General features: G+C 47.8%; 1 protein-coding gene across 1 annotated transcript in view; it reads left to right on the top strand.

The window, feature by feature from the left end:
• Window positions 1-20232, top strand: part of LOC115461903 — a 149321-nt gene that overhangs the window by 44156 nt on the left and 84933 nt on the right. The window contains exons 4-6 of the mRNA XM_030191962.1: window positions 1980-2122; window positions 3844-3996; window positions 15142-15625. Coding sequence (XP_030047822.1) covers window positions 1980-2122; window positions 3844-3996; window positions 15142-15625 — 780 coding nt within the window. The remainder of the gene's footprint in view (window positions 1-1979; window positions 2123-3843; window positions 3997-15141; window positions 15626-20232) is intronic.

Consider the following 20232-nt stretch of genomic DNA (forward strand, 5'->3'; position numbering starts at 1 on the left):
GAAGCCAGTGAAGTGACTTGAGGAGAGGGCTAATATGAGCATGACGACACTGGCGGAATATTAGTCGTGCAGCAGAATTTTGAACAGATTGAAGAGGAGAGAGATGGCTAAGTGGGAGACCTGTGAGAAGCAAGTTGCAATAGTCTAAGCAAGAGAGCGTAGATGAGGGTTCTGGTAGTGTGCTCAGAAAGGAAAGGGCGAATTTTGCTGATATTATAGAGAAAGAAACAACAGGATTTAGCAGTCTGTTGAATATGTGCAGAGAAGGAGAGGGAGGAGTCGAAGATGACCCCAAGTTTACGAGCTGATGAGGCAGGAAGGATGAGAGTGTTATCCACAGAAATAGAGAATGGGGGAGGAGGAGAGGTTGGTTTAGGGGGAAAGATGAGAAGCTCAGTCTTGGTCATGTGTAGTTTCAGATGGCGCTGAGACATCCAGGCAGCAATGTCAGACAGGCAGGCTGATACTTTGGCCTGGATTTCGGCTGAGATTTCTGATGTGGAGAGGTAGATCTGGGATTCATCAGCGTAAAGATGGTACTGTTATTGGTGCTCATATGTGCCATGATAGCCAGCTGTTCTCCAGCACTGTCTAAAACCTTATCTAAGTGATGCTTGATTTGTGCCACCATCACACCAGGTAGGCAAGTTACTAAGCATTCTTCACATCTGCCAGCCATCCAGCTAGCTACATTTCTAATTACTGAATTGCTGACTAAAATGAGCATCCTAACTCTTTCCTCCTTGACCTAAGCCCTTGGAGGCTCATTTTCTGTACAAAAAGGATGCTGTATCACCTGTGGGACAGGTCCCAGCTACAGGATCACTTCCTGCCACACCAAAATGATGCTGTTCTTTCAGCTGAGCTTGTTGTTCCTTTTAGGTATACTCTGTATTTATTTATTTATTTGTTTGCATTTGTATCCCACATTTTCCCACCTATTTGCGGGCTCAGTGTGGCTTACAATACATTGTAAAAATGGAAGTGCAGTTGGTTGCAGTACAATTATGGGTTACATTGTGAAGAATTATATAAGACAGAGTAAGTTCAAGATATTCTTAGGGGATCGAATAGTGGATTATAACAGGGGTGAGTTGAGAGGGGGGAAACATAATCGAGGGAATAGGGAGGTCTGACAAATTTGGTCAGTAGGTAGGGTTTAAGCGCGGGAGTAGAGGTTCAGAGAGTGTGTTGGTGCGCGTCTATGAGATTGCATGGGCTTTATGTGTTTTGATCCTTGCCGTAGATTTTCTCGAAGAGATAAGTCTTTAGTAGTTTGCGGAAGTCGGTCAGTTCCTAGGTCATTTTCAGGCTGCGGGGTAGTGTATTCCAGTATTGTGTGCTCATGTATGTGAAAGTCGATCCGTGCAGTGCTTTGTATTTTATGCCTTTGCACTTAGGGAAATGGAGATTGAGGAAGGTTCGGGACGATCTTTTAGCGTTTCTGGGTGGCAGGTCAATTAGGTCGGACATGTATGCAGGGGCTTCACCGTGAATGATTTTGTGGACTAAGGTGCATACTTTAAAAGTGATGCGTTCCTTGAGTGGTAGCCAGTGTAGTTTCTCCCGTAAGGGTTTTGCACCTCTCTGCCCAAGATTGTGGCTGACAGAGATCAGACTTGCTTTCTGAGAGCCAGGAGCTCTTTACTCAGAGTGCACACATATAACCTCGTATTAACTGGTAGATAATCATAATTGTTGCACTTGCTGCAAAACAATGGATAGTTCCTATCTTGCTACTAGACTGCTGTCTGCATTCTAATATTATTTAGTTATTTAAAGCTTTTAAGAGAATAGAGGATGTTTAATATAAAGTTATTTAATTTTATGTGGTGTTTTTTTTAGGTTAATTAGTCAATGAATTGCAAAGGGAACATGTTTAATTTATTTTGTAGGTCAGGCTTACACTCTTTTTAAAAATCTAAACCTCAGATTAACTGTTGTGAAAATTTCTCTATTCTTATTAACTTTTGTTCCAGCATGCAGCTTGATCCCATGTTGCGGATATGGTGATGGGATTGCGCAGAGTTCTAGGTTGAGACTGGAGAAGCAGGAGTTTGAGGAGAAACAGAGGGTGCAGCTTGCTCAGGAGGTGAAAACTGAGAGAAGAAACAAGAAGAGGGTAAGAGATGGCTTGAGCCTCCATCCTCCCACTGCCGGAGGGAATTAATTGAAAATGGTAACATGCTCTGTTTTTTTTTTTTTGTTACATTTGTACCCCACGCTTTCCCACTCATGGCAGGCTAAGTGACTTGCCCAGAGTCACAAGGAGCTGCCTATGCCGGGAATCGAACTCAGTTCCTCAGTTCCCCAGGACCAAAGTCCACCACCCTAACCACTAGGCCACTCCTCCATTCTGTTTGGCTGGGGTAGGGGAAGGGTGAGGGTACATAAGTATTGCCACACTGGGACAGACCAAAGGTCCATCAAACTCAGCATCCTGTTTCCAATAGTGGCCAATCCAGGTCACAAATACCTGGCAAGATCCCAAAAAAACTCTACATTTTATGCTGCTTATCCCAGAAATAAGCAGTGGATTTTCCCCAAGTCATTGTAATAATGGTCTATGGACATTTCCTTCATGAAGCCGTCCAAACCTTTTTTAAACCCTGCTAAGCTAACCTCCTTTACCACATTCTCTGGCAACAAGGGTGCTTGTTTCTTGCCTCTAGTGCCGGCGTTTGCTTTTGATCATGATGGCTTTGGTGACTAAATCTAATTCAGACTGCAGCTTGTGAAGGATTGTGCACCTATGAATGACTGTGAAACAGTGAAATTGAACCTAAGAGCTTTCTTGCATCCACTAATGCTAGTGTATGTGAGGGAAGCTTGCACAACCGCTCCCAGTTATGTGATGGAGCAGTGTGTGTGGGTGTGTGAAGCTTGCACTGCTGCAGCCTGTGCTCTGTTTGTTCTGAGTGGGAAGGGTTGCATTGGATCGGCATTTTCAGAGCCATCGTGGTATGTGACGTAGCATCAGTGCAGTCTTTGAAAATGTCCATCCTAGAGTAAATATATTTACATAATTCCACTGTACGCATGAGTTTACCTGGAGATCAGGGAGGTGTCCCCGTAGGTCAGTGCTTTTCAACCCTCTTGGAGGAACTCTTAGCTAGTCAGGTTTTCAGGATTACTGCAATGAATATGCATGAGATAAGTCTGCATATGTTGGCTAGTTGTTGAATGCAAACCTTTCTCATTGTGGTAATCCTTCAAGCCTGACTGCCTAGGTGAGCCTCCAAGAGAGCGTTGAGAGGCATTTGTTAGAGGTGTTTTTGGGGAAGGAGTATACAAATGTTTACTTCTGAATATCAAAAAAATTTATACTAGTAAAGTGCACAGAGCTGGGGAAGTTTTTCATGTGTATTTTTTAAATCAAATCTTGTTTTCAAGGGAGAGATTTTCCCTTTGAAAATTGATGTAAGGTCTGAAGGTAAAAAGTATGCACAGACCTTACGGATATATACGGTGTCGGAAAGTAGCTCTCTTACCCCCCCCCTGTTTACAAAGCTGTGCAGCAGTTACGACACAGCCCGTTCAAAGTGAATGGGCTGTGTCGCTAAACAGGGGTATTAATCTCTTGCCTCTTTTTAATCTTTCTTTTCAGAGTCCAGCATCATCTTTTCTTACAAGCGTTAATGAATGCACGCAGTGTTGAACTCTGCTGATGAGTATTCAGGTAGAAAAGGAGGCTTTGCAAAAACGTCCTTTAGTGTACGTGCTACCCGAGCCAGTGGGAGTTAAAGGGACTCGCTCAGGACCACAAGAAGTGTCTGTAAGGAAAGTGGGAGTTCTCCCAAATTCTCAGCCTCTGCTGCTGTTTCTCCTCCACTGTTCCCACAGGAGCATGAGCTGGTCATGCAGAGAATTGCTGATGATCGAAAAAGCTTTCAAGAAAAGGCCCAGCAGGTACCAAAGCTCGACCTTCCACCTCAGCCGAGTCAGAAGCTAGAGAGCAAAGTCCTGAGAGCGGGTGAAGCCCGTTGCCTCCTGATGGTGAGTCACTTACCTATCTGTAAATGTGGTTTTGCTCCTTTCATCTTTGACTGAATTGTACTTCTCCAAAAAGGAAAGGTGGAATGGTGTTTGTGAACCTCCGACATGAAGGTAAAGGTAGATGGGGGTGACGTGCATGTATCCTTTTCTGCTGGGGGGGGGGGGAGTTGGGGCAGTGTGTGTGTGTATCCGAGATGTTTAAGGTGGTGCAGGGTATACTGAGAGGATGGAAGTGTGATTCATGTCTGAAGAGTCACTAGGACTCTGGTTCTTTTATCATCCTCACTTTAATATTCCCTTATCTCTTATTTGTCCTGTTTGTCTGTCCTAATTAGATTGTAAGCTCTGTCGAGCAGGGACTGTCTCTTCATGTTCAAGTGTACAGCGCTGTGTACGTCTAGTAGCGCTTTAGAAATGATAAGTAGTAGTAGTCTTTGGGATTCCGGAATCTTTGCTACTCTTTGGGATTCCGGAATCTTGCTACTCTTTGGGATTCCAGAATCTTGCTACTCTTTGTCTTTATCTCTTATTTGTCCTGTTTGTCTGTCCTAATTAGATTGTAAGCTCTGTCGAGCAGGGACTGTCTCTTCATGTTCAAGTGTACAGCGCTGTGTACGTCTAGTAGCGCTTTAGAAATGATAAGTAGTAGTAGTCTTTGGGATTCCGGAATCTTGCTACTCTTTGGGATTCCGGAATCTTGCTTCTCTTTGTTCTTATCCCTTATTTGTCCTGTTTGTCTGTCCTAATTAGATTGTAAGCTCTGTGGAGCAGGGACTGTCTCTTCATGTTCAAGTGTACAGTGCTGTGTATGTCTAGTAATGCTATAGTAGTAGTAGTAGTAGTCTTTGGGATTCCAGAATCTTGCTATTCTTTGGGTTCCGGAACCTTGCTGCTCTTTCGGATTCCAGAATCTTGTTACCCTTTGTCCTTATCCCTTATTTGTCCTGTTTGTCTGTCCTAATTAGATTGTAAGCTCTGTGGAGCAGGGACTGTCTCTTCATGTTCAAGTGTACAGCGCTGCGTACGTCTAGTAGCGCTATAGAAATGATAAATAGTAGTAGTAGACTTTGGGATTCCGGAATCTTGCTACTCTTTGGGATTCCGGAATCTTGCTTCTCTTTGTCTTTATCCCTTATTTGTCCTGTTTGTCTGTCCTAATTAGATTGTAAGCTCTGTGGAGCAGGGACTGTCTCTTCATGTTCAAGTGTACAGCGCTGCGTACGTCTAGTAGCGCTTTAGAAATGATAAGTAGTGGTAGTGGTTCTGCCACAGCCTTGTCACCAGCCCTTTAATTCCCTGTGCCTGTTTACTGTTAGAAAATCAAAGGGTAATCAAAAGCCAGCCAAGGAGTGTGAGAAATTCATTGCTAAATGCTGCATTCCTCTCCAGTGGATTCATCCAAAGCCACCATCTTTGCATCAGTGGCTCAATCAGACGCACAAACTTTTGGGGATGGAGAAGCTTACTGTGTCCAACAGGGGCCGACCAGCTAAGTGGCGCTTTCTTCAGATCTGGTCTCCTTACTTGGGATACTTTGACTACACACATTTGCTCTGCTTTATTGAATGACTTCGATGTTTAAGTTCTTCTTTCACCTAGGGATGCTTTTGGTGTTTTATGAAAGGGACACATTGGGGTTGGGGGGGGAGGGGGAGTTTTACAGTTTATTTCTTTTTAATTTTTTAATTTTTTTTTTGTTATATTTGTACCCTGCGCTTTCCCACTCATGGCAGGCTCAATGCGGCTTACATGGGGCAATGGAGGGTTAAGTGACTTGCCCAGAGTCACAAGGAGCTGCCTGTGCCTGAAGTGGGAATCGAACTCAGTTCCTCAGTTCCCCAGGACCAAAGTCCAACACCCTAACCACTAGGCCACTCCTCCACTGTTGCTACTATTTGAGATTCTACATGGAATGTTGCTATTCCACTAGCAACATTCCATGTAGAAGTCGGCCCTTGCAGATCACCAATGTGGCCACTCAGGCTTCTGCTTCTGTGAGTCTGACGTCCTGCATGTACGTGCAGGACGTCAGACTCACAGAAACAGAAGCCTGCGCAGCCTTCTACATGGAATGTTGCTAGTGGAATAGCAACATTCCATGTAGAATCTCCAATAGTATCTATTTTATTTTTGTTACATTTGTACCCTGCGCTTTCCCACTCATGGCAGGCTCAATGTGGCTTACATGGGGCAATGGAGGGTTAAGTGACTTGCCCAGAGTCACAAGGAGCTGCCTGTGCCTGAAGTGGGAATCAAACTCAGTTCCTCAGTTCCCCAGGACCAAAGTCCACGACCCTAACCACTAGGCCACTCCTCCACTGTTGCTACTATTTGAGATTCTACATGGAATGTTGCTATTCCACTAGCAACATTCCATGTAGAAGTCGGCCCCTGCAGATCACCAATGTGGCCACACAGGCTTCTGCTTCTGTAAGTCTGACGTCCTGCACCAAAGTCCACCACCCTGACCACTAGGCCACTCCTCCACTGTTGCTACTATTTGAGATTCTACATGGAATGTTGCTATTCCACTAGCAACATTCCATGTAGAAGTCGGCCCTTGCAGATCACCAATGTGGCCGCGCAGGCTTCTACATGGAATGTTGCTAGTGGAATAGCAACATTCCATGTAGAATCTCCAATAGTAGCAACATTCCATGTAGAATCTCCAATAGTATCTATTTACTTTTTGTTACATTTGTACCCCGCGCTTTCCCACTCATGGCAGGCTCAATGTGGCTTACATGGGGCAATGGAGGGTTAAGTGACTTGCCCAGAGTCACAAGGAGCTGCCTGTGCCTGAAGTGGGAATCAAACTCAGTTCCTCAGTTCCCCAGGACCAAAGTCCACCACCCTAACCACTAGGCTACTCCTCCACTTTGAGGACTTTACCAACATTTCTCATTACTCTGATTTTTGTTGGTTATTTATTTATTTGTTACATTTGTACCCCACATTTTCCCACCTATTTGCAGGCTCAATGTGGCTTACATAGTACCGGAGAGGTGTTGATAGATTCCGGAGTAAAACAAATACAAATAACCAAGTTGAGGTAGGAAGGGTAGGGACCACATGAAGGAACATGTGGTGGGACCATAAAGAGGATAGCAAGAACAGATGAGATACGCAGGATACGCTCTATTACTTACATTTCATGTTCTCTTTTCAATAAAATATATTTAAGCATAAAAACAAGGGGTGCTGAGAAGCCAGCTAAGGAGTGCAAGAAATTCCTTGCTAAGGTAAGAAACCCTGCTGAGCCAGAAAAGAATTGGGAGATGATCTCTAACCATCACCAAGGTAGTTTTCTCCAAGGAGGGAGGTGTGAGCTTACCAACCTTACCTCTCCCTGTGGCTTGCATGCTATGTTGTGTAGCTGCAATATTTTATCGAGCTTATCAAACTCGATCCCTTCCCTACTCTGTGAGATAAGAGTGCCGTTTGAATCTTGGCTTCAGATCCACACTGCTGCACAGCTCAGCATGCAACCAAATGGACCAAATGCATCCAGGCGGATAACACGTACAGGCCCATATCTCTGGTGGCAAGATCTGTGGCTGCTGGAGTTGCACTCGGGTAGGACAAATTGGGTTGGGAAAACTGGCAGTGCCTGCATATTTCCATAAGGAAGAGCCAAGTTTGATTTCCAGGTGAAGTTTTCTACTGCTTGGGTTAACCAGGGCTGGGGAGGCCGTTGAGGAACAGTTCACAGCCCCCAGTTGTTGCAGAATGGTGACACTTAGGGGAAAATGATATAATTGGGCACTGAAATTTAAGAACATAAGCGTTACCATATTGGGACAGACCGAAGGTTCATCAAGCCCAGTATCCTGTTTCCAAGAGTGGTCAGTTCAGGTCACAAGATCCCAGAACTATAAAGCAGATTTTATGGTGCTTATCCTGGACTTTTAGGAAATTAGTCAAAACTTTTTTAAACCCTGATAAGCTAACTGCTTTTAACAGATTCTCTGGCAACAAATTCCAGAGATTAATTACACACTGAGTGAAGAAATATGTTCTCCAATTCATATTATATTTACCACTTAGTAGCTTCTTTGTCTGCTCCCTAGTCCTAGCATTTTTGGAAAGAGTAAACAAGTGATTCACTTCTACCTGTTCTGATGTCATATTTCCCCTCAGCAGCCTTTTCTCCAAGCTGAAGAGCCCTGGCCTCTTTAGCCTTTCCTCATAGGGAGGTCATCCTGCCCCCTTTTTGTCATTTTTGTCGCCCTTCTCTGTACCTTTTCTAATTCCTCTATCTCTTTTTTGAGATGCGGTGACCAGACTTGCACACAGGATTAAAGGTGCGGGTGCGCCGTGGAGCGATATGAAGGCATTATAACTTTCTCATTTTTGTTTTCTATTTCTTTCCTAATAATTCCCAATATTCTATTTGCTTTCTTAGCTGCTTCCATACACAGAGCAGAGGGTTTCAAAGTATCATCAACAATGACACCTAGATCCTTTTCCTAGGCGGTGATTCCTAATATGGAATCTTGCATCACATAGCTATAGTTTGGGTTCCTCTTTCCCACATTCATCACTGTGAACTTGCTCACATTAAACGTCATCTGCCATGAGAATGTTATAATGCCTTTGTTTCTCTCCATGGTGCGGGAATTAATTCAATGAAGGGAATAATGCTTGTAGGATAAATGATGCACACACACTGAATGGAGAGAGCTAGATGAAAATAAGGGAATTGGAAAATCTGTCCCCACGAGTTTAGAGGAGGGGGAGATTGGTGGCTGTCGCGTCCCTCACCCGTGGCGCGCTCATCATGCTCGGTCCGCTCTCCGACTCCGCCCCTGTAAGGGGAAGCATCGGCCATGCTGGCTGGGCCGACGCTCCGATTTCCCCCTTCACTCCTGGCTTGCTTCCCCGGCCGTTGTAGTGGCGCCGACGCTTCGTTTTTGCCCCGCTGTGATTGGGGAACGCTGGCCTTTTTGGCAGAGCCGGCGTCCCCAGGGGGGATAGCTTCCCTTCCGGACTTGGATCCCTGGAACTTGGGCCACGCCTCCGATGCCCGGATTGGCCACACACGGCTTGTCACCGCATCCTTCTTCTGGTTGACCAATCCGGGTTTCCTGGCCTGCTGACGTCTGTCCTCCTGCTTCCTGACCTCCCTGCCTCCTGCCAGCTGTTACTTGTCTCCTTATTGTAGGGGATATATAAGGAGCAGTGTTCCCCACTGGTTTTGCTTCGGCTTCTACTTAGGTAGATCTACTATTCACGTTGGTGTGTTCTTCATTGCCTTTGTTGCTGAATTCCCGTGACCTGACCTCTGCTTGGAATCTGACTACTCTCTGCCTGCTGTCTGACCTGACCTCTGCTTGGAACCTGACTACTCTTTGCTTGCGGCCTGACCTGACCTCTGCTTGGAACCTGACTACTCTCTGCTTGTGGCCTGACCTGACCTCTGCTTGGAACCTGACTACTCTTTGCTTGCGGCCTGACCTGGCCTCTGCTTGGAACCTGACTACTCTCTGCCTGCTGTCTGACCTGACCTCTGCTTGGATCCTGACTACTCTTTGCTTGCGGCCTGACCTGGCCTCTGCTTGGAACCTGACTACTCTCTGCCTGCTGTCTGACCTGACCTCTGCTTGGAACCTGACTACTGTTTGCTTGCGGCCTGACCTGGCCTCTGCTTGGAACCTGACTACTCTCTGCTTGCGGCCTGACCTGACCTCTGCTTGGAACCTGACTACTCTCTGCTTGTGGCCTGACCTGACCTCTGCTTGGAACCTGACTACTCTCTGCTTGCGGCCTGACCTGGCCTCTGCTTGGAACCTGACTACTCTCTGCCTGCTGTCTGACCTGACCTCTGCTTGGATCCTGACTACTCTTTGCTTGCGGCCTGACCTGGCCTCTGCTTGGAACCTGACTACTCTCTGCCTGCTGTCTGACCTGGCCTCTGCTTGGAACCTGACTACTCTCTGCTTGCGGCCTGACCTGACCTGACCTCTGCTTGGAACCTGACTACTCTCTGCTTGTGGCCTGACCTGGCCTCTGCTTGGAACCTGACTACTCTCTGCCTGCTGTCTGACCTGACCTCTGCTTGGAACCTGACTACTCTTTGCTTGCGGCCTGACCTGGCCTGGCCTCTGCTTGGAACCTGACTACTCTTTGCTTGCGGCCTGACCTGGCCTCTGCTTGGAACCTGACTACTCTCTGCCTGCTGTCTGACCTGACCTCTGCTTGGAACCTGACTACTCTTTGCTTGCGGCCTGACCTGGCCTCTGCTTGGAACCTGACTACTCTCTGCTTGCGGCCTGACGTGACCTCTGCTTGGAACCTGACTACTCTCTGCTTGCGGCCTGACGTGACCTCTGCTTGGAACCTGACTACTCTCTGCTTGCGGCTGACCTGACCTCTGCTTGGAACCTGACTATTCTCTGCTTGCGGCCTGACCTGACCTCTGCTTGGAACCTGACTACTCGCTTCTCGCTGCCTGACCTGACCTCCGCTTGGAACCAGACTTCGCCCTGCTCATTGCCCGACCAAATCTCTATTTGAGCTGTCTCTGTTAGCGGCTTGCCCTGAGTCCTGCCTGATTCTGATTGCCCTTTCGTCTGCCGCTCACCCTGATCACTGCTTGATCCTCACTTCCCCTTGCTGGACATCTGATCCCACTCTAGCTTCTGTCTGAGCTCAGTCTTCCATTGTCTGCTGTCCGTGGCCGTCTGACCCCTGCTGTATCCGGAAGTCCTGCTGGCCGCCTGCACCTGGGGGCTCAACCCTTGGGGAATGGCGGTCCTCTCAGGTGAAGCCTTGGGGTTTGCTCAGCTGCCCGGCAGAGCACGTGCTTTACCTCATTGCTGTGCTCCGTCTGGGCACAAGGGCTCACAAACACGACAGAGGCATGGTTGGGAATTCATTGTGGGGGGTGGGGTGGAAGAGTTTGTCTCATGCTGAGACATCTCTGATGGTTTTGGCTGAGATAGGAGACAGCCCCCTAGAGGGGAGGTAACTCTGAACCCCAGCAGGCAGAGTACTCTTAGAGGCCTTCCTGAAGACAGGAAGAGCAACAGTCCTTGGAAGCATTGCTCATGGCACACAGGCCTTTGGGAGCAACTCAGGGTAGAATAAAATGGCCTACGGGGTCACTACTGGTGCCTAGGGCTGAGAACAGCAGAGGTCGCCCTCTAGTGGGGAACCCTGGTACTGGTGGTTACAGAGCTGTGTTAAGGGCTGGTGAGCCTCAACCCCAACGGGGAGATACCCTTAGAGGCTGTCCTGAAGAGAACAGTGAAAGCCCTTGGAATCAGCTCAGGGCAGAAGAAAGTGGCCCTAGCCTCTTCAGCCTTTCCTCATAGGGAAGTCGTCCCATCCACTTTATTATTTTTGTCACCCTTCTCTGCACCTTTTCCAATTCCACTATATCTTTTTTGAGGTGCAGCGACCAGAATTGAACACAATACTCAAGGTGCAGTCGCACCATGGAGCAATACAATGGCAGAATAATATCCTTATTTTTGTTTTCCATTCCTTTCCTGATAATACCTAATATCCTATTTGCTTTCTTAGCCGCAGCCGCACATTGAGCAGAAGTTTTCAACGTATCATCAATGATGACACCTAGATCCCTTTCTTGGTCCGTGACTCCCAACGCATGACATAGTTATAATTTGGGTTCCTGTTTCCCACATGCATCACTTTGCACTTGTTCACATTAAACATAACATAAGAGTAGCCATACTGGGTCAGACCAGTGGTCCATCTAGCCCAGTATCCTGTTTTCCAAACAGTGGCCAAGCCAGGTCACAAGTACCTGTTAGAAACCCAAATCGTGGCAACACTCCATACTACAAATCCCAGGGCAAGCGGTTGCTTCCCCACGTCTGTCTCAATAACAGACTATAGACTTTTACATAGCTGGGAAGGGGACAAGAGGGGGGTCAAGGCCGGGCTGATTCGCTCACCTCCCTCTGTCTCCACCTCAGTAGAATGTGCCTGAAGGAGCCGGTAAGTCTTTCCTCAGAAGAACTTAAGAGTAGGACATATGGGCTCAGACCAATGTCTGTCTCAATATAGCAGACTACAGACTTTTCCTCCAGGAGCTTCTCTATAAGAACAAAAGAGTAGCCATACTGGGTCAGACCAATGGTCCATCTAGCCCAGTATCTAAGCCAGGTCACAAGTACCTGGCAGAAAACCAAATCGTGGCAACACTCCATACTACAAATCCCAGGGCAAGCAGTTGCCTCCCATGTCTGTCTCAATAGCAGACTATAGACTTTTACATAGCTGGGAAGGGGACAAGAGGGGGGTCAGGGCCGGGGTGATTCGCTCACCTCCCTCTGTCTCCACCTCAGTAGAATGTGCCTGAAGGAGCCGGTAAGTCTTTCCTCAGTAGAACTTAAGAGTAGGACATATGGGCTCAGACCAATGTCTGTCTCAATAGCAGACTATAGACGTTTCCTCCAGGAACTTCTCCATAAGAACAAAAGAGTAGCCGTACTGGGTCAGACCAATGGTCCATCGAGTCCTGTATCCAAACAGTGGCCAAGCCAGGTCACAAGTACCTGGCAGAAACCCAAATCAAGGCAACACTCCATATTACAAATCCCAGGACAAGCAGTTGCTTCCCATGTCTGTCTCAATAGCAGACTATGGACTGTTCCTCCAGGAATTTGTCCAAGCCTTTTTTAAACCTAGATACACTAACCACTGTTACCACATGCTCCAGCAAAGAGTTCCAGAGCTTAACTATTCGTTGAGTGAAAAAATATTTCCTGTTTGTTTGAAAAGTATTTCCATGTAGCTTCCTCGAGTGTCCCCTAGTCTTTGTACTTTTGGAATGAGTAAAAAATTGATTTACTTCTACTCGTTCTACACCACTCGGGATTTTGTAGACGTCAATCATATCTCCCCTCAGTCGTCTCTTTTCCAAGCTGAAGAGCCCCAACCTCATATCAGAGGAATTCCATCCCCTTTATCATTTTGGTCGCTCTTCTTTGAACCTTTTCTAATTCCGCTATATCTTTTTTGAGATACGGCGACCAGAACTCAACGCAATACTCAAGGTGAGGTTACACCATGGAGCGATACAAAGGCATTAGAGTGTTTTCGGTCTTGTTCACCATCCCTTTCCTAACAATTCCTAGCATCCTATTTGCTTTTTTGGCCGCCACCGCACACTGAACAGAAGAATTCAGCGTATTATCTACATCGACACCCAGATCTTTTTCTTGAGCGCTGACCCCCAAGGTGGACCCTAGCATCAGGTAACTATGATTCGGATTATTCTTTCCAATGTGCATAAGAAATCCTCATTTCTTAAGTGTGTAAGAGGTGTAACTAGAGGCTTATGTACATAGTTCAATAAAACCTGTTTAATTTAATTAGCCAGCCCTGTACACAGTGGTGTTTTTTTGGATTTTTCCTTGGGTGGGTGGGGGGGGGGGGGGGGAGAAGAGGGTAATCTCACTCGCTAACGCGTTTTATCCGCAGGTGGAGGCGCGAGTAAGGGACTGATGGAGGCTCCCCGTGGGATCCTTCAGTTAGGTCAGGCCCCGGATCCAGGAGCGCCCTGAAGGGGGCGCTGCATACTCATTATCTCAGAAATCACAACACCTCTACTCAGGAAATCGAGACTACCCCAACTTGACATTTCGTCCTTTAGATTGTAAGCTCTTCTGAGCAGGGACCGTCCTTAGTTATTAATTTGTACAGCGCTGCGTAACCCTAGTAGCGCTCTAGAAATGTTAAGTAGTAGTAGTAGTAAATTACATGTAGAACAATCTCGAAGTACATTTAAATCTGCCCTTGAATCTTATTTCTTTAGTATGACCTCTTCAGATCACCTTAGTTAGGGTAAAGCCTTTTTATAGTTTTTGGCATAGCACAGTGGATACCCGTGAGAATGATGCTCTTTGTCTATCCTCTGTCTAACTAATTTTTATGTATTTATTTTATTTTATTTATTTATTGCATTTGTACCCCACATTTTCCCATCTATTTGCAGGCTCAAATGTGGCTTACACCGTCAAGGTAAATGTGGAGGGTCGGAAGTGATGAAGGTTGTGTGTTATCCAGTGCGATCATTAGGCATGCTGTGCTTTGGGTGAAGAGGTTTACGTAGGGTAGTTGGGATGGGCCTTTTTGAAGAGGTTTGTTTATTTATTTATTGTACTTGTATCCCACATTTTCCCACCTATTTGCAGGCTCAATGTGGCTTACATAGTACCGTTAGGCATTTGCCCAGTCAGTTGATAACAAATACAAGGTTGTATAGTGATCGAATGAGGTAAATGTGGAGGGTCGGAAGTGATGAAGGTTGTGTGTTATCCAGTGCGATCATTAGGCATGCTGTGCTTTGGGTGAAGAGGTTTACGTAGGGTCGTTGGGATAGGCCTTTTTGAAGAGATTGGTTTTTAGTGATTTCCTGAAGTTCAGGTGGTCGTGCATTGTTTTCACAGCTTTTGGGAGGCCATTCCATAGTTTTGCGCTTATGTAGGAGAAGCCGGATGCGTAAGTTGTTTTGTATTTCAGTCCTTTGCAATTTGGACTTCCTATATGTTTTAGTCCTTTTGTCTAATATATTTTATTTCAATTGTTGTGTTATGTTTTTTTTTGTACTGATTTTTAGTTATTTTGACACAAGTTTATTAAAGGCCGAAGGAATGGATCCTCAGGAGCTTAGTCAAGATCGGGAGGCGGGGCTGGTGGTTGGGAGGCGGGGATAGGGCTGGGCAGACTTATACGGTCTATGCCAGAGCAGGTGGTTGGGAGGCGGGGATAGTGCTGGGCAGACTTGTACGGTCTGTGCCAGAGCCGGTGGTTGGGAGGCAGGGCTGGTGGTTGGGAGGTGAGGATTGTGCTGGGCAGACTTATACGGTCTGTGCCAGAGCCGGTGGTTGGGAGGAGGGGCTGGTGGTTGGGAGGCGGGGATAGTGCTGGGCAGACTTATACGGTCTGTGCCAGAGCCGGTGGTTGGGAGGAGGGGCTGGTGGTTGGGAGGCGGGGATAGTGCTGGGCAGACTTATACGGTCTGTGCCCTGAAGAGCACAGGTACAAATCAAAGTAGGGTATACACAAAAAGCAGCAAATATGAGTTATCTTGTTGGGCAGACTGGATGGACCGTGCAGGTCTTTTTCTGCCGTCATCTACTATGTTACTATGTTACTTTTCTCCTCCCACAGATCCGGCTTCCCTCTGGAGACTCCTTCCGTCAGTGCTTCCCTGCCTCTGCCCCTCTCGGGAAGGTGAAAGGACACATCTCTGAACTGTACCCATATCTGCATTCCTTCAGCCTTCTGCAGACTTTTCCGAGGCGGCACTTCAGCCAGGCAGAGCTCAGCGAGAGCCTGGAATCTCTGGGATTAATGCCCAGTGCTACGCTGTGTGTGTCTGCTGAGCCCTCAGCTAATGAGGCAGCACCCTCTCAGGACCAGGGGGCCAGCGCTGAGCCACTATCTCCCAGGCTTCAGGTTCTCCCTGACGACAGTCACATATGGGGCGAAGGCGAGGTGCTGGGGGTCCACGGTGAGGCTGCTAACCCAGAAGTACTCTTTCAGGAAGGGGAGGAGCCACTGTCTGTGCTGAACTCTCCAGTGCATGGAGTCGCATCTGGAAATCCTGGGATACGTGGGCTATCTGATTCCACATCCAGACACCATCACTGGGGTAAGATGCCATCTATGGTATGGTCACCATCCTCAAGGGCTGCAGCCCAGTCACATTTTCAGGATTTCCATAATGACTGCTATGTAAATCCTGAAAACCTTGCTTGGTTGCACTTCTTGAGAACAGAGTTTGGGAACCCCTGGGTTACTGTGCTCATGTGGAGGGACTGGAGTTGTGGTGTCTTCAGAATGATCACTGCTTTCATGCCTGTTGGTTAATGGTTATGAGCTGTTCTGGTTCCACTGCTCTTATGTCTTTCTGCCTCTTAAATCCTTTGCCTTCCTGCAGGGGCTGGTGGCAGTGATGAGGATGAACCTAGGTAATAGAGTTGTGTCACGAAATGCCTAGCACCCACTGGGGTTAACCATGTGGCCACCTAAAGGGTTTGTCCCAGCACTACTCAGGCCTCTACACTGGCATACCCTTCCACCTGCCGCACTGGGTTCTGCTTGCCTCTGGGCAAGTCTCCCACCCACAGGTTATCTCGGTGGTTTCTAAGGACAATGGGGCCACAATCCCAGGGGTCTCACATTTCCTAGAAAGCACCCACAGACCAAGTACACAAACACCAGAATTCTTAGTCCGTCCAGGACAGCAGAGCTAATAAACGAATTGGTTTATTATCAGAAGAGGGTAGAACAGTGAATGGAGGAATAGGGTGTAATTAACAGACAATAACAGGTAAAATCAAACAGGTATCAACTAACTAAACACTTATTCACTACCTGAGTTGTTTCTGGGGAGTTGAGGAAAAATATAACCGCTCACAGGTTTTGAAAGGGTCTCAGTGTAGAGACTCTTATTCTCCACACTCCCAGACTAAAGATTTACAGCAACTTCTGGCTGGTTTTTGAACCTCTGGGCTAATCAGAGCATTAACACTGAGGGCAAGATGCACTAAAGACTCGTTAAAGCCCTTTCCCTACCGAATTCCATAGCGAATCGGTAGGGAACGGCTATGCACGAAGGAAAGGGAATGCAAATGAGCTGCTCGTTGCAGCTCACTTGCATTCTCTAACCCTTCGTAAAACCATCGGATAATCGGCCGGTAGAGCATGTGCAGAGCAGCCAAGCGTTATGCTGGCTGCTCTGCGCATGCCAAGGACGTCAGAAAAAAAAAACCAAGTCCTTTATGGACGGCCTTGCCCCCCCCCCCCCGCCCGAGGTCCTTTATTGATGGCCTTGCCCCCCCCCAGCCCGAGGTCGCCACTGCTCCCCGCTCCCCCCTGCATCGAAATTATAACTTTAGGCAGCCCCGGCCCCCCTCCCTCCCTCCCTTTCTCCTCCCTTCCTTGAAATGACAGCTCCTGCCATCCCCCTGACGAGGGCGGGCCCAGAAGGAAAAGAGGGAAGTCCGAACAGGCGATCAGCTGTTCTTGCCGGTGCAGCGCCTTCACACAGAGGTGAGAGGCGCTGTGAGGGCCCGGTATCAGATGGAGGGGGGCCCGGTGGAGAGGGGGGAGCGGCGGTGACGACCTCAGGGGGGGCGGCGAGGGCGGGGCACGGGGGTGGAAGATGGCGGGAGCTGTCATTTCAAGGAAGGGAGGAGAAAGGGAGGAAGGGAGGGAGGGAGTGGGACCGGGGCTGCCTAAAGTTATGATTTCGATGCAGGGGGGAGCGGGAAGCAGCGGCGACCTCGGGCTGGGGGGGGCAAGGCCGTCAATAAAGGACGCTCCTGACGAGTGTTTTTGCCCCCTCCAGATTTTGTTTTTACATTGCAGTTTTCGAGGCCCGCGCAGCCCCAACGAGAGGTACAGACCTCTCGTTAGCTTTCCCAGAGTTTTACAGCGTTAGGGCAAGCGGAAAACCTTAGTGCATCTCATTTCAATAGGGTTTCAACACAATTTGCTCATCTGCATTCCGTTTTTGTTCGCTGCTACCGTCGTCGGAAATTGGGCTTTAGTGCATGCCAGGGTAATCTACTTGTTCGTTAAAGGCTCGCGGCACCTTATGCCCGGAATAAACTTCCTGGACCTATACGTACGTCTAGCTCCATCTCTACCTGTTTTCAAATCTACGCTGAAAACCCACCTTTTCACTGCTGCTTTTAGCTCCTAGCCACAATTGCCCTCCCCTTGTCCCTTCTCACCCATTACTTCCCTCACCCGTAACTGTCTTCTTTATCTGTATTACTTAGATTGTAAGCGCTTTTGAGCAGGGACTGTCTCTTTGTATCAGGTGTTCAGCGCTGCATGCGTCTGGTAGCGCTATACAAATGCTAATTAGATTGTAAGCTCTGTCGAGCAGGGACTGTCTCTTCATGTTCAAGTGTACAGTGCTGTGTATGTCTAGTAGCGCTTTAGAAATGATAAGAAGTAAAGTAAGAAGTAATAATAATAATAAATGCTCGTTAAAGGCTTGTTTCCATATCATCATGCTGATCAATCCATAGACTGGTGGGTTGTGTCCATCTACCAGCAGGTGGAGATAGAGAGCAAACTTTTGCCTCCCTATATGTGGTCATGTGCTGCCGGAAACTCCTCAGTATGTTCTCTATCTCAGCAGGTGGTGGTCACACACAGCAGCAGCTCTGGCTAGGCCTCCAAGCCTAATTCTTAGGTTTTGTTGAGTGCCTGGGGTTGAGGGCTCTTTTGAGCAAGTGCAAACCTGGTGGCGCCAGGTCCCTCCTTTTCTCCCCCCTCCCGCTGGCTCCGTTTAAAAAAAAAAAAAAATTTTGAACGTCCTTAAAGGCGTTTATTTCGACGTTTATTTAAACGTTTATTGCAGCTACTCACTGGGACACCAGGTCGTTACAGCTCGGAGCGGAAAGCAGGTAATTTTTACCTTTTTATAGCGGGCAGGGGGTTCCCCGATTTATCTCCACGTGGCATTTGGCGTCAGAGGGTGAGGGCGTAAAGAGTCGCTCCCCGGATCGCTTGAGCGCTTCTAGAGGGGATGCGGGGGTCTTAAAGCCTGATTCGCCCTTGTTGGGTGACAGTTTCGTGACCGATGAATGTCCCGGTCCTTCATCCGGCGTGGCGGTTTTTCCCGCCATAAACGCCCATCCCCCGCTCCTCGCCTCCGCCATCTTGGCCGGCCACGCGGCTCGGACGGCTTCTTCTTGGGCCGCCCTTGAGGTTGGAGACATTAATGCCATGAACGCCCTTAATTTGGGCGACAGCACCAAAGCGGCTAAAGTTAAGCGCCGCTCTTCCCGCGCGGCTCCTTCGCGGAGTGTCGCGCCGGACGCCATTTTGGATGCGCAGCATGTTTCTCCCCCGCTCTTGCGAGCGCCGGTTGAGGGTGCGTCTAGGGCTGTGGCCCAGTTTATTTTGCTGCTGCATCAGGCCTTCCTTATGCAAAACGCTTCTCCGAGCTGTCCCAGTGAGTAGCTGCAATAAACGTTTAAATAAACGTCGAAATAAAGGCCCTTAAGGACGTCCAAATTTTTTTTTTTTTTTTTTTAACGGAGCCAGCGGGAGGGGGGAGAAAAGGAGGGACCTGGCACCACCAGGTTTGCACTTGCTCAAAAGAGCCCTCAACCCCAGGCCTCAACAAAACCTAAGGATTAGGCTTGGAGGCCTAGCCAGAGCTGCTGCTGTGTGTGACCACCACCTGCTGAGATAGAGAACATACTGAGGAGTTTCCGGCAGCACATGACCACATATAGGGAGGCAAAAGTTTGCTCTCTATCTCCACCTGCTGGTAGATGGACACAACCCACCAGTCTATGGATTGATCAGCTATGATTAATGGAAAGAAAATTATCAGGTATGATACATAATTTTACCTTAGTTTACTGCATCTTACCCTGAGGGGTATTTGGTCAATAGCATTTCAGGTTACTTTCCCTCAGAGTTTAAATTAAAAGAAACGGTCACCTCTGCAACAACTTCAAAAGCAGAGGACAGACACTATCCATTGGCCAAACAAGGGAAATACACTGGGGAACAAATATGTCGTACATTCACATAAATCACAGACATTTAGAGGCAGATGCACTAAACCTTAATGAGCCTTTAACGACCCTCCAACGAGGAAATTTTGATCCGTTGCATGCATCAAAGGGCTTTTACCGAGGAAGCTAGCAGCTAACGAAAACGGAATGCAGATGAGCAATTTGTGTACAAACCCCATTGAAACGAGATGCACTAACCTTTTCCGATTGCCTTTACGCAGGAAAAAGACAGGAAATCTAACGAGAGGTCTGGACCTCTCGTTAGGACAGCTCTGTGCCAGGAAAAATTGTAAAGTGAAAAAACAAACAAACTGTGAGCCAATCCCAGCGCATTAGCAGAGCTAAAAGTGCTGTGATTGGTCAAAAGGACGTAACATTACATATGTCCAAAAGAGCTGTGTTTAAGCTTAAAGAAAACGTGTCATAAACCACATCAATGTAGTGTTTGCGTATCCAGAGCATGTTTGAGCCTTACCCAACAAAAATCAAAAAAAGAATCGGGAGGAGCGTCCTGTATGGCCGTCCTTGCCCCCCCCACCCGAGGTCGCCGTTTCCCCCTGCATTATAAATTAAAAAGCAAAACATACCGTTAGCAGCCCCGGCCCCCCTCCCTTCCTCACTACTCTGTCTCCCCTCAGCTCCGCCTCCCGACATCCTCCGCCCTGTGCCCCGCCCCCTCTTGGGGTCATCGCCGCCATTCCTCCCCTCC

This window comes from Microcaecilia unicolor, chromosome 1 (assembly GCF_901765095.1).
Source record: "Microcaecilia unicolor chromosome 1, aMicUni1.1, whole genome shotgun sequence".
Taxonomy (NCBI): domain Eukaryota; kingdom Metazoa; phylum Chordata; class Amphibia; order Gymnophiona; family Siphonopidae; genus Microcaecilia; species Microcaecilia unicolor.